Source organism: Salvelinus fontinalis, chromosome 15 (genome assembly GCF_029448725.1).
Source record: "Salvelinus fontinalis isolate EN_2023a chromosome 15, ASM2944872v1, whole genome shotgun sequence".
NCBI lineage: Eukaryota > Metazoa > Chordata > Actinopteri > Salmoniformes > Salmonidae > Salvelinus > Salvelinus fontinalis.
This window is the reverse complement of record NC_074679.1, coordinates 20,498,331-20,510,830: the sequence shown is the minus strand read 5'-3', so window position 1 is coordinate 20,510,830 and position 12,500 is coordinate 20,498,331. Positions and strand designations below refer to the sequence as shown.

Here is a 12,500-nt window from a genome sequence, read left to right as displayed (position 1 = left end):
CTGTAGAACCTTGTCTGATGCCTCTACTGTGAAGTGGGGCCGAAGGAGACAGGAATTAGTCAGGTCTACCATGACCTGACCATGCTCTGACCATGCGCTTTCACATGAGAGGGAGCTCTGTTCCATCGCACATCTGAAGTGAATGTACTTCTCCAGTTGGAACATTAATCAAGATTTATGTTAAAAACATTCTAAAGATTGATTCAATACATTGTTTGACATGTTTCTACTGACTGTTACGAAACTTTTTGACATTTCGTCTGCTTTTAGTGAATGCGCTTCCTGACTTTGGATTTGTTTACCAAACACGCTAACAAAAATAGCTGTTTGGACATAAATGATGGACATTACCGAACAAAACGAACATTTCTTGTGGAAGTGGGAGTCCTGGGAGTGCATTCCAACGAAGATCAGCAAAGGTAAGTGAAGATTTATAATGCTTTTTATGAGTTTTGTTGACTGCACAATTTGGCGGGTAACTGTATGGCTTCCTTTTGTGGCTGAACACTGTTCTCAGATTATTGAATATTGTGCTTTTGCCGTAAAGCTTTTGAAATCTGACACAGCGGTTGCATAAAGAACAAGTGTATCTTTAATTCTATGGAAAACATGTATCTTTCATCAAAGTTTATGATGAGTATTTATGTTATTTGACGTGGCTCTCTGCAATTTCTCCGGATATTTTGGAGGCATTTCTGAACATGGCGCCAATGTAAACTGAGGTTTTTGGATATAAATATGAACTTAATCGAACAAAACATATATGTATTGTGTAACATGGAGTCCTATGAGTGTCATCTGATGAAGATCATCAAAGGTTAGTGATTCATTTTATCTCTATTTCTGCTTTTTGTGACTCCTGTCTTTGGCTGGAAAAATTGCTGTTTTTATGTGATTTTGCAGTGACCTAACATAATAGTTTGTGGTGCTTTCGCTGTAAAGCCTATTTGAAATTGGACACTTTGGTGGGATTAACAACAAGATTACCTTTAAAATGGTATAAGATACATGTATGTTTGAAGAATTTTAATTATGAGATTTCTGTTGTTTTGAATTTGGCGCCCTGCACTTTCACTGGCTGTTGTCATTTCGATCTCGTTAACGGGATTGCAGCCATAAGAAGCATTTGACCTCACATAACGAAGAGCACCACTCCATACTTCTACAATGTGGCTCTGAGTAATCTCACATCTCTCTCTAATAAGGCTCTGACTGTGTGATATGTAGCTGTATCTGTTTCCATAGAAATACAATGACTCTAATTCTGTGTCTGTGTCTCACCAGTCATTGAGAATACCCACCATAGACAACAGAATAAGAATAGATTGTATTCTCTATACCTCAGTGCTACCCACCTTCTTCTCAGGGCTCTTCTCTATGGGCCTCCAGTCGTTGTTCTTTATCTGCTGCAGCTTGTCAAACTTGGTGGTGACGTCATCGATGGACAGCTGCAGGAGGTCCCAGAATCCAGCCAGGTCCTGAGAGGTGGGGCGGGGCATGGCACTGGGGTCCTGCAAGGGGTTATAGATGACCACATCAGTGCCTGAATTACAATTACTTTAGGCCTGAGACCGAGATCATATTCTATGTTCACTTTAAAAACAGTGTAGTTAGACTGTAAATTATTTATTGCACTTCTGATAACTTCCACTAGATGTCATTATCAGAACTCTAACAGCAGAAAACAGCAAGGATTTATGGTATATTTAAAATAATAATAAAACAGTTTCAGCAAAGTCATGGTAGCAGGAAGGTCAAACTTCAAAAATACAATAATTTCATTTTTTTCTCCAATTGTCATCTCATGGTTAGACTATTGGACTTGGAGGACACTTCATTATAATGAGCCACAACAAAATGTGATCCATGGCAATCTCTCCTAACCCCCATGAGGATGGGAAATCATGAAGAGGGCTCACATTTCATTCACTGCCAGTCAGTCTTATTCATCACATCACATCGACCAAAGTCCCAATCAGCTGGAGCTCCAGTGTCTCAGACACACTATTGACACCACAGACGATACTAGTGAGACTATAGCCTAAATCTCCAACTCTGTTATGAAGTTAAGAGTTGAGAAATAAGATCCATAGCATCCCATTGGACCCCGGCTTACCATCTTCCCCCATTAATTCAGTGACTTGATGTGCTCCATATATTGGATAGCTGGAGGGCACAACAATATCAAAGCCAACTGTCTGGGGGAGTTTCAGACTGCTGCATTCTGAATGTAGATCTAAATATATAGGCTCTGAAGTAAAGGTTTGGGTCACTCTTTGAATTACAATGAAGTTAATAAAGTGGAAGGTCTCAGAAAGGAAAAAGATTAAGCAATACTTAATAAGTGTTCAGAACTACATGTGTCGTACATGGTAAATGGTAATTGCACGTTATTAATACAATAGCTTAGGCCACTGTCACTATAAAGTGGTGCAAAGAGCTACAGTACACATGTACATACATACAGTACACATGTACATACATACAGTACCAGGCAAAGCTTTAGTAGTTCTATAATTCATAAAGTATGCGGCTGCCGTATTGATAGATTGCACCTCCGTCACTCGGTTGCGTCATGACATTGTTATGAACGTTCTTAATAAGCCATCCTCCATCGGCGGCGCCATAGTGGTGCCCTAAAGTGGTGATTATCCCAGTCATTCTGGACGGAGGCTAACTACTATTTTGTCTAAATTACACTATAGTGCCTGGAAATATGATTACATTGCTAAAGTAGTCAAATACTTAGTAGAAACAACTTTGCCAGCATTATCATGTCATCAAATTTACTTTAGACAAATGACAATGTTGTCATTAGCTAGCAAAGTTCGTAAAAAATTGCTAGCAATGGTAACATTAGCCAGCTAAAATCCAGTGGCCTCCCCTCAAGCGTAGCTAGCTAGCTAATGTTATACTGCATCTAAAGTCAATCTTGTAACATCAAAATTATGACAAAAGGCTTCCTACTAATTATTTGTCTCTTTTTGAATGTAATTTTATTTCCAAGCCACTGTAATGCACATTTTATGAGTCTTCGTTTGTCTTTGGAAGCTTGTTCAAGTTAGGCTTAAGTTATCCAGGAGAGAAAAGGGGGAAATACAAATAAAGCACAATTAGACATCTCCTTAAGCCTCTTATTTGCCAGATGCCACTTCTTGAAATAGACTCAAATCCATGTTCTGAAAGTCTATGCAGTATTATTTGGAAAATGTCTATCTGGGAAACAGAGGCAGAAAAACTCTATATAAAAGACTAGTTCAAACTAAATAATCCCCTGTGCACTTTTCAGTATTTTCTGAATGCTGCCATTTCTGCTGCATATGGCAAAAAATAGCAGTACAATTTGTCCAGACCGGCTTAATCTCAAATCTTGGCTATTTGGCTGAGATCAATACAGAGGAGTAAGAATAGAGGTAAACCAATATGAAGAGATAGTGGACTGCGTAGATAGTTCTTAATTTAAAGGAGGGTCGTCTCAGTATTCTAGTCAGAGCTGTGAATGCGTCATTGGTGACACGGAAATTCACAGTCTCTTATTGTTCACCTCAAGATGCTGTCATCTCAGAAGTACTAGATTTCTTATTTTGTATTTTTCACACTCAATGGCGAATTCAATAGTTTCTGACCTGTTGGGCTTGGGACTATCTGAAAAACTACTGTTTTTCACTAGGACAATGACCCAAAGCACAACTCCAGGCTGTGTAAAGGCTATTTTACCAACAAGGAGAGTGATGGAGTGCGCATCAGATGACCTGGCCTCCACAACCAAATTGAGATGGTTTGGGAGGAGTTGGACCGCAAAGTGAAGGAAAAGCAGTCAACAAGTGCTCAGCATATGTGGGAACTCCTTCAAGACTGTTGGAAAAGTATTCCAGGTGAAGCTGGTTGAGAGAATGCCAAGAGTGTGCAAAGCTGTCATCAAGGCAAAGGGTGGCTATTTGAAGGATTGATTTGTTTAACACTTTTTTGGTTACTACATGATTCCATATGTGTTATTTCATAGTTGTGATGTCTTCATTATTATTCTACAAGGTATAACATAGCAAAAATAAAGAAAACCCTTGAACGAGTAGGTGTTCTTAAACTTTTGACCGGTATTGTATTTATTTTAACACACACTCACAAACTGTATGTACACAGACACACGCAATGTTTCAATGACTTTACTCACCAGGTTCTGCTGACAAAGCCAGTATAACTGCTGGAATTTCTGAGACATAAGGAGCTGAGCACTGCCCACCGCACTCCTGATTTTACCTAGGACTGAAAGACAGAAAATCAACTCATCATCTGTTACCTAAAAGTCTTGCGAGTCTCTATGGAAGAAAATATTTCCTAATTGACTGTACATTCTGACTCCTATCCCACTCACTATCCTCAGAGAGGTCGTTCTCCTCTGCCTCTGCCTCCATCTCTTTACACCATCCCTCCATCCTCTTGGTCTCTGCGTGGAGCAGCTGCATGAACCAGCTTCCATCCCTCCGCAAGGCGGGGGACACCCGGCCCGACTCTCCAGACGATGCTGAGGGCTCCCTGGGAGAGGGGGGCTCTAGCTGCCAGGTGGTCTCGCTGGAGGTCTGCTGGGGGCTGGGGGGCTCCGTGGGTGTCCGGTAGTCCTCCCGGTAGCTGAAGATGCCCTGGGTGCGGACGGTGCGAACTCCGTACTGAGTAGGCGTGCTGGGCTCAGAGTGGCCCCCTAGGAAGCCCCCTCCAAACTGTAGGCCCTTGTCCTCCATGGTGGGAAACCCCTCCATCTCCATGTCAGCCTGAACGGAGGCTGTTACACTGTTGGAGCGCTTCAACCTGCCCTGCCCTCTGAGACACACAGATTAGGGAAAGCAAACATTCAGGCTAACAAGGGATATTGTAAACTAACACACACAGAGAGAAAGATGAAAGGCTGGTGGTGACTTTGGTAATGACACACTGGGCTAGGCCTGTAGTAAAGCCATTGTTACAGAAATGGGATAAGAAAAGGAATGTATGAAAAACAACATTTTACCTTTTGTCTTCTTCTACTTGGATCCCCACAGAATGGTATTCCCTCGATCCTTTGGTTTCTGACTCCGAGTCGGTGGCTGCTTCCACCTAATGCAACACAATAAAACAGCAACAGTGTTCTCATTATGACCACTCCCAGACGTCCGTGGGGTTATTGGTCCCGTGCTGTGCCTCCTCAACTGTAAGCGGCCTGTCAGAACATAACTACAGTGTGATTTACAGAGGCAGAGAACTCAACCAAACACAACTAGCTCTTCAACACCCTCAGCACACAACACAGTGATTTATACCAACAACAAGCAGCCGTTTTGGAGATACACAGGGACGGTAGTAAAAAAACGAAAAAACATTACAAAAACTAATTAGGGTGTGGAGAGGTGTGATCATGTGTAGTGTGCCTGGGGTGTTGTGTAACAGACTGACAGACAGGTCTTTGTTAGTGTTCATTGAAGCATGGTACTGGGTGGATGGTGCTGGCCAGGGATGGTAGAGACTGATCCCTGTTTGTCCTGAGAGTTGCTGATCCTGATTGAATGGCACTAGCAGCACTGATCCTCTACTTCCTTTTTGGACTTACTGTCTGTCTGTCTGTCTGTCTGTCTGTCTGTCTGTCTGTCTGTTTGTCTGTCTCGCACACTCTCTCTCTCTGCCATTCTCTCTCTTTGCCTCTCTCTCTCTTTTTGTCTGTCGCTCTCTCTCCCTCTTTCTCTGTCTCTCTCTCTCTCTCTTTATCTATCTCACACATGGTCCATGTGCACCCTGTCTATCTCTTTTTTTCTAATCCGATCTTTCTCCATGAACTTGTTTCACACACAAAAACATGTATCCTGTGACTGTTCGAGTCAGAAAGAAAACATTGTACTGTCAACAAAACCTTTACAGTGCAGTTGCATATAGCCTACAGTCAGCAGGGACTAGTAATATCTGGGAGGTAGAAGTGTGTGGTGTGTGTGGTAGCTCGATTTAGTCCTTGTGACGCCCACTGACATGCTGTCTCTCTGTTGAGTAATACAAGTGTGAGCAGTAGACCTCTAATTTTAAACTTTATTATTAACAGGGTAATTTGAACATCTATTCACCTACATTTGAATCCTCCTCCGCTCTGAAAGACCACACATTGGAATCCAGCTGAAGCAGGCAGAGTCCTGATAGAACGTCTGTCTGTCTGCCTGTCTGTCTGTCTGAGAGCCTTAAAAGCTCCAAACTCACATGAATAACTTTTTAGCTTTAAGTGGTTTGCAATGAACAGAGAATTGTGCATATGTCTAGTAAAATGTCAAGCTTGCTACATTGCAGAGTAGCCTGGTACAAACAGTGACATTTTTGGAGGGACACTTTTCTATTCAGGCAGCGAGCACTCTGAATCCTCCTTTTCTTTCCCAGAAAGGTAATCAGTGGTGAGTCGCTACTGGTCCAGGTGACCTCCATTACTTTCTGTTAAAGGCACAAAGCAAAATCCACCTCAGAGAGACAGAATGGGCTGCTGCTCTATGATGGATGAGGAGGGGAGAGATTTAGGGGAGCCTGGGAAATGTTCAAAGTGTGCTGGCAGAGACAGAAAAAATAAGCAACACCTGGTTTGGTGAACACACACACAACGCTACGCACACACACACACGCATACACAGCTCAGGTGTGGAAACCTTGGAAACTGTAGGCATCAGCATATGGAGATTAAGGCAGGTAGTAAGTTACAGTAGGTAGTGAGAGTAAGATCCTGCTACATTATCCATTCTTACGCTGTCCTAATATCGACGCAGCACACTATAAATGCCCCCAGAACGTAAGGCGTCAAAACTCAAACACTGCGCCCAAACGGTCAAAGGCTAAGGATTAAGATTGTGGTCATTTCTGAGTATAGGAGTGAAAGGTCAAACTATGGGCCAATCAATAGGGTTGTAGGCTTCAGTACCAGAGGTGAATTTTACTGAACTGTACATGCCTAGGAGGTCTGTGACGATGCAGGTGAATTTAAACTGATCTTACCACACTGGCCGAATACTAGCTGCACAGTTTAAAGGGAAACTTTGTAGGAGGTTTTGCTGCATTTTGGTGTTGCATGCGGCACGTCTGGTATGTTTCAATAGATGTAGACATTCACACTGCCAGCCATTACTAATCGAAAGTGCTTCTGTATTTTACACACATCATTGGATCCAATTTGAAAACCAATGTAATTCAGGCCTTCCTGCCTCTCCTTCTCCATTACCCCCTGTCTCTCTCTTCCTTCTCTCTCTTTCTCTCTGTCACCCACCATACCCTCTCTTCCTTCTCTGTCACCCACCATACCCTCTCTTCCTTCTCTGTCACCCACCATACCCTCTCTTCCTTCTCTGTCACCCACCATACCCTCTCTTCCTTCTCTCTCTTTCTCTCTGTCACCCACCATACCCTCTCTTCCTTCTCTCTCTTTCTCTCTGTCACCCACCATACCCTCTCTTCCTTCTCTCTCTTTCTCTCTGTCACCCACCATACCCTCTTTTCCTTCTCTCTCTTTCTCTCTGTCACTCCCCCAGACCCTCTTTTCCTTCTCTCTCTTTCTCTCTGTCACCCACCATACCCTCTCTTCCTTCTCTGTCACCCACCATACCCTCTCTTCCTTCTCTCTCTTTCTCTCTGTCACCCACCATACCCTCTCTTCCTTCTCTCTCTTTCTCTCTGTCACCCCACCATACCCTCTCTTCCTTCTCTCTCTTTCTCTCTGTCACTCCCCCAGACCCTCTTTTCCTTCTCTCCCTTTCTCTCTGTCACCCACCATACCCTCTCTTCCTTCTCTCTCTTTCTCTCTGTCACCCCACCATACCCTCTCTTCCTTCTCTCTCTTTCTCTCTGTCACCCCACCATACCCTCTCTTTCTCTCTGTCACCCACCATACCCTCTCTTCCTTCTCTCTCTTTCTCTCTGTCACCCCACCATACCCTCTCTTTCTCTCTGTCACCCACCATACCCTCTCTTCCTTCTCTCTCTTTCTCTCTGTCACCCCACCATACCCTCTCTTCCTTCTCTGTCACCCACCATACCCTCTCTTCCTTCTCTGTCACCCACCATACCCTCTCTTCCTTCTCTCTCTTTCTCTTTGTCACCCACCATACCCTCTCTTCCTTCTCTCTCTTCCTTCTCTGTCACCCACCATACCCTCTCTTCCTTCTCTCTCTTTCTCTCTGTCACCCACCATACCCTCTCTTCCTTCTCTCTCTTTCTCTCTGTCACTCCCCCAGACCCTCTTTTCCTTCTCTCTCTTTCTCTCTGTTACCCACCATACCCTCTCTTCCTTCTCTCTCTTTCTCTCTGTCACCCCACCATACCCTCTCTTTCTCTCTGTCACCCACCATACCCTCTCTTCCTTCTCTCTCTTTCTCTCTGTCACCCCACCATACCCTCTCTTTCTCTCTGTCACCCACCATACCCTCTCTTCCTTCTCTCTCTTCCTTCTCTGTCACCTACCATACCCTCTCTTCCTTCTCTCTCTTTCTCTCTGTCACCCACCATACCCTCTCTTCCTTCTCTGTCACCTACCATACCCTCTCTTCCTTCTCTCTCTTTCTCTCTGTCACCCACCATACCCTCTCTTCCTTCTCTGTCACCCACCATACCCTCTCTTCCTTCTCTGTCACCTACCATACCCTCTCTTCCTTCTCTCTCTTTCTCTCTGTCACCCACCATACCCTCTCTTCCTTCTCTTTCACCCACCATACCCTCTCTTCCTTCTCTCTCTTCCTTCTCTGTCACCTACCATACCCTCTCTTCCTTCTCTCTCTTTCTCTCTGTCACCTACCATACCCTCTCTTCCTTCTCTCTCCTTCTGCCTACTCTCCCCAGCAATTCTATCTATTATTCTGTATCTGCATCTGATTAGGAGTGTGGTGAATCAGGGGTCCGTTAGTGAGCAGATTTGGGGAGACGGCGGGTAGTGTGATTGGGTAGCGTGGCATGCAACACAGCAAGGCACCACGCTGAGCGGCGCGGCATTCAGCTCAGCTATTTCAAATCTTCATTCATCACCCAGGATGGGCTGCCTGATCATCTCTGAGGGACTGAGACTCACCTGTCTCCACAAACAAACCCTGCCTGGGGGGAGAGAGAGGGAGGAGAGGAGGGAGAGATAGAGAGAAACAGAGAGAGAAGGAGAGAGAGGGAGAGATAGAGAGAAACAGAGAGAAAGAGAGAAGGAGAGAGAGTGAGAGGGAAAGAAAGAAAGAAAGAATGGGCAAAGAGACAAGTGGAGATAGATAGTTGTGAAAGGAGAGAGAGGAGAATGAGAAAAGAAGAGAGGGAATAGAAAGAGGTGAAAGACAGGAGGATAGAAGAGGGTGACCATTGAGAGTAATTTGATTTGATTTGATTTATTAGGACGATGCTATTAGACAATGCCATTGGCGACAGCTAGTCTTACTAGAGTCTGACACAACGAAAAAAACATCACAGACAAAATACTTAACAATTTACATACATTGAAAACAATAACATGTAGTGTGCTTATGTGTCCATCTATCAGTTACATGTACATGTCAGTACATATGGTACACACAACAAGCAGGTCAGATAGGGGAGAGGCATTGTGCCGTGAGGTGTTGCTTTATTTGTTTTTTGAAACCAGGTTTGCTGTTCACTTGCTCTATATAAGATGGAAGGGAGTTCCATGCACTCATGGCTCTGTATAATACAGTATGTTTACTTGAATTTGTTCTGTCCCTAGGGAGTGTGAAAAGACCCCTGGTGACATGTTTGGTGGGGTAAGTGTGTGTGGCAGTGCTGTGTGTAAGTTGAATATGCAAACAATTTGGAATTTTCAACACATGAATGTTTCTTACAGAAAGAAGTGATGCAGTCAGTCTCTCCTCGAATCTTAGCCAAGAGAGACTGACATGCATGTGTAACGGCAGTCGTAATCCTCCTCCTCGGACGAGGAGAGGCGAGACGGATCGGACCAATACGCAGAGTGGCTAGTTTCCATAGTGATTTAATAATTAACAGCAACAATATGCGATACAAAATAACTACCGTGACAGTCCTGTGTGGCGGAACACTGACACAAGAACAAACAACAACAAAACACACGTGAAACCCCGGCTGCCTTAGTATGGCTCTGGCTGATCCTGTCTTGCGGAAGGCTCTGGCTGATCCTGTCTGGCGGAAGGCTCTGGCTGATCCTGTCTGGCTGAAGGCTCTGGCTGATCCTGTCTGGCGGAAGGCTCTAGCGGCTCCTGTCTGGCGGACGGCTCTAGCGGCTCCTGTCTGGCGGACGGCTCTAGCGGCTCCTGTCTGGCGGACGGCTCTAGCAGCTCCTGTCTGGCAGACGGCTCTGAAGGCGTCTGTCCACGATGGCGGCTCTGGCGCTGGTCGTGGTCCCCACCCCACCATAGTCAAACCCCGCTTCCTTGGCCTCCTCCCAATGACCACCCTCCATATAAACCCCATTGGATTAAGGAGCAGCTCCGGACTGAGGGGCAGCTCCAGACTGAGGGGCAGCACCGGACTGAGGGGCAGCACCGGACTGAGGGGCAGATCCTGGCTGGCTCTGGCGGATCCTGGCTGGCTGGCTCTGGCGGATCCTGGCTGGCTGGCTTGGGCGAATCATGGCTGGCTGGCTCTGGCGGATCCTGGCTGGCTGGCTCTGGCAGATCCTGGCTGGCTGGCTCTGGCGGGTCCTGGCTGGATGGCTCTGGCGGATCCTGGCTGGACGGCTCTGGCGGGTCCTGGCTGGACGGCTCTGGCTGGTCCTGGCTGGACGGCTCCGGCTGGTCCTGGCTGGACGGCTCCGGCTGGTCCTGGCTGGACGGCTCTGGCTGGTCCTGGCTGGACGGCTCCGGCTGGTCCTGTCTGGCGGACGGCTCTGGCTGATCCTGTCTTGCGGAAGGCTCTGGCTGATCCTGTCTGGCAGAAGGCTCTGGCTGATCCTGTCTGGCTGAAGGCTCTGGCTGATCCTGTCTGGCGGAAGGCTCTAGCGCAGGGGTGTCAAACATACGGCCCGCGGGCCGGAACCGGCCCCCAAGGAGGTTCGATCAGGCCCGCAGGATAATTTGAAAGTGGAAAAAATGCATAAAAGACATGGAATTAATATTTTTAATTTGCTGCAATTCATGGATTATCCGCTAAGGGGCGCACTCTTTCCATCAGAGTAGAAGACAAGCCGCATCACTGAGACAGACTGAAAACAGCAGACGGTATCAATGCGCCATCTGCTGCTTGTTACGACGTTGTTAATACCTTGGTCTCTACCTCTCCGCTACACCCTCATTAGCCAAAATGTCGTTATCCAAACGGAGAAAAGTAGATAAGGAGTGTAGAATTTTCAAAGAAAAATGGACCACGTCCTATTTATTTACAGAGATGCACGGAAAACCTTCGTGCTTGGTGTGTTTGCAACAAGTTTCGGTATTGAAGGAATATAATATTCGACGCCACTACGAGACTCATCACAGCGAAAAATATGACGGCTTGCAAGGACAACTGAGAAGAGATAAGATTAACGAATTGCTGGCGGGTCTGAGGAAACAGCAGTCAACTTTCATCCAGAGCCGAGAAGTCAGTGAAGCAGCGGTAAAAGCCAGCTACCTAATTGCTAGCGAAATAGCATTAGCATCGAAGCCGTATTCCGACGGTGACTTTGTTAAACGATGCATGATGAAGGCGGCTGAACTTGTATGTCCCGAGAAGCGACAAGCTTTTGCCAATATTAGCCTGACGAGGAATACTATAGCAGAGAGGATTTCGGAACTATCGGCAGATTTAGACAGTCAATTGAAACAGAGAGTCAAGTCATTTATTGCATTTTCCGTGGCAATTGACGAGAGCACTGACATCACAGACGTGGCCCAACTGGCCATATTTATTCGAGGAGTTGATGAGACATTGACTGTTACTGAAGAGTTTCTTGAGTTGGTGCCAATGATGGACACCACAACAGCCGAGGACATTTTCGGCTCTGTCGTTGCTGCATTGGACAGAGTTGGAGTGGACTGGTCCCGCGCTGTCAGCCTGGCTACAGACGGCGCGCCATCCATGGTCGGAAAGAAAGCAGGTGTCGCGACAAAGTTCAAAGACAAAGTACAAGCCCTTAATGGAGGAGATCGTTTCTGGACATTTCACTGTATTTTGCACCAGGAGGCATTGTGTTGCAAGTCGCTGAAAATGGACCACGTCATGGAGGTGGTTGTTCGCACTGTAAATTTCATCCGGTCCAGAGGTCTGAACCATCGTCAGTTTGACAAACTTCTCAGCGACAGCAACATTACCCACAGCCTGCCATACCACACTGAAGTGAGATGGTTAAGCCGAGGCGCTGTGCTGAGGCATTTCTTTGATCTACGAGAGGAAATCGGACAGTTCATGGAGAAAAAAGGAAAACCGGTGTTGGAATTACAATCTCAGGAATGGCTACGGGACCTTGCATTCTTGGTTGATATTACTGAACACTTGAACAATCTGAACAAAATGTTGCAAGGCCGCAAAAAAGTTGTCACACAGTTTTCTGACAACATACATGCATTTAAGTTGAA

At 45.7% G+C, this 12,500-nt stretch overlaps 1 protein-coding gene across 2 annotated transcripts in view; it reads right to left on the bottom strand.

The window, feature by feature from the left end:
* Positions 1-12,500, bottom strand: part of LOC129811519 (disks large-associated protein 2-like) — a 100,559-nt gene that overhangs the window by 11,066 nt on the left and 76,993 nt on the right. For both annotated transcript variants that reach the window (XM_055862892.1, XM_055862893.1), the window contains 4 exons: positions 5,003-5,088; positions 4,373-4,815; positions 4,172-4,263; positions 1,356-1,511 (listed from right to left, as the gene is read on the bottom strand). In XM_055862892.1, the coding sequence (XP_055718867.1) occupies positions 1,356-1,511; positions 4,172-4,263; positions 4,373-4,815; positions 5,003-5,088 (777 nt within the window). The remainder of the gene's footprint in view (positions 1-1,355; positions 1,512-4,171; positions 4,264-4,372; positions 4,816-5,002; positions 5,089-12,500) is intronic.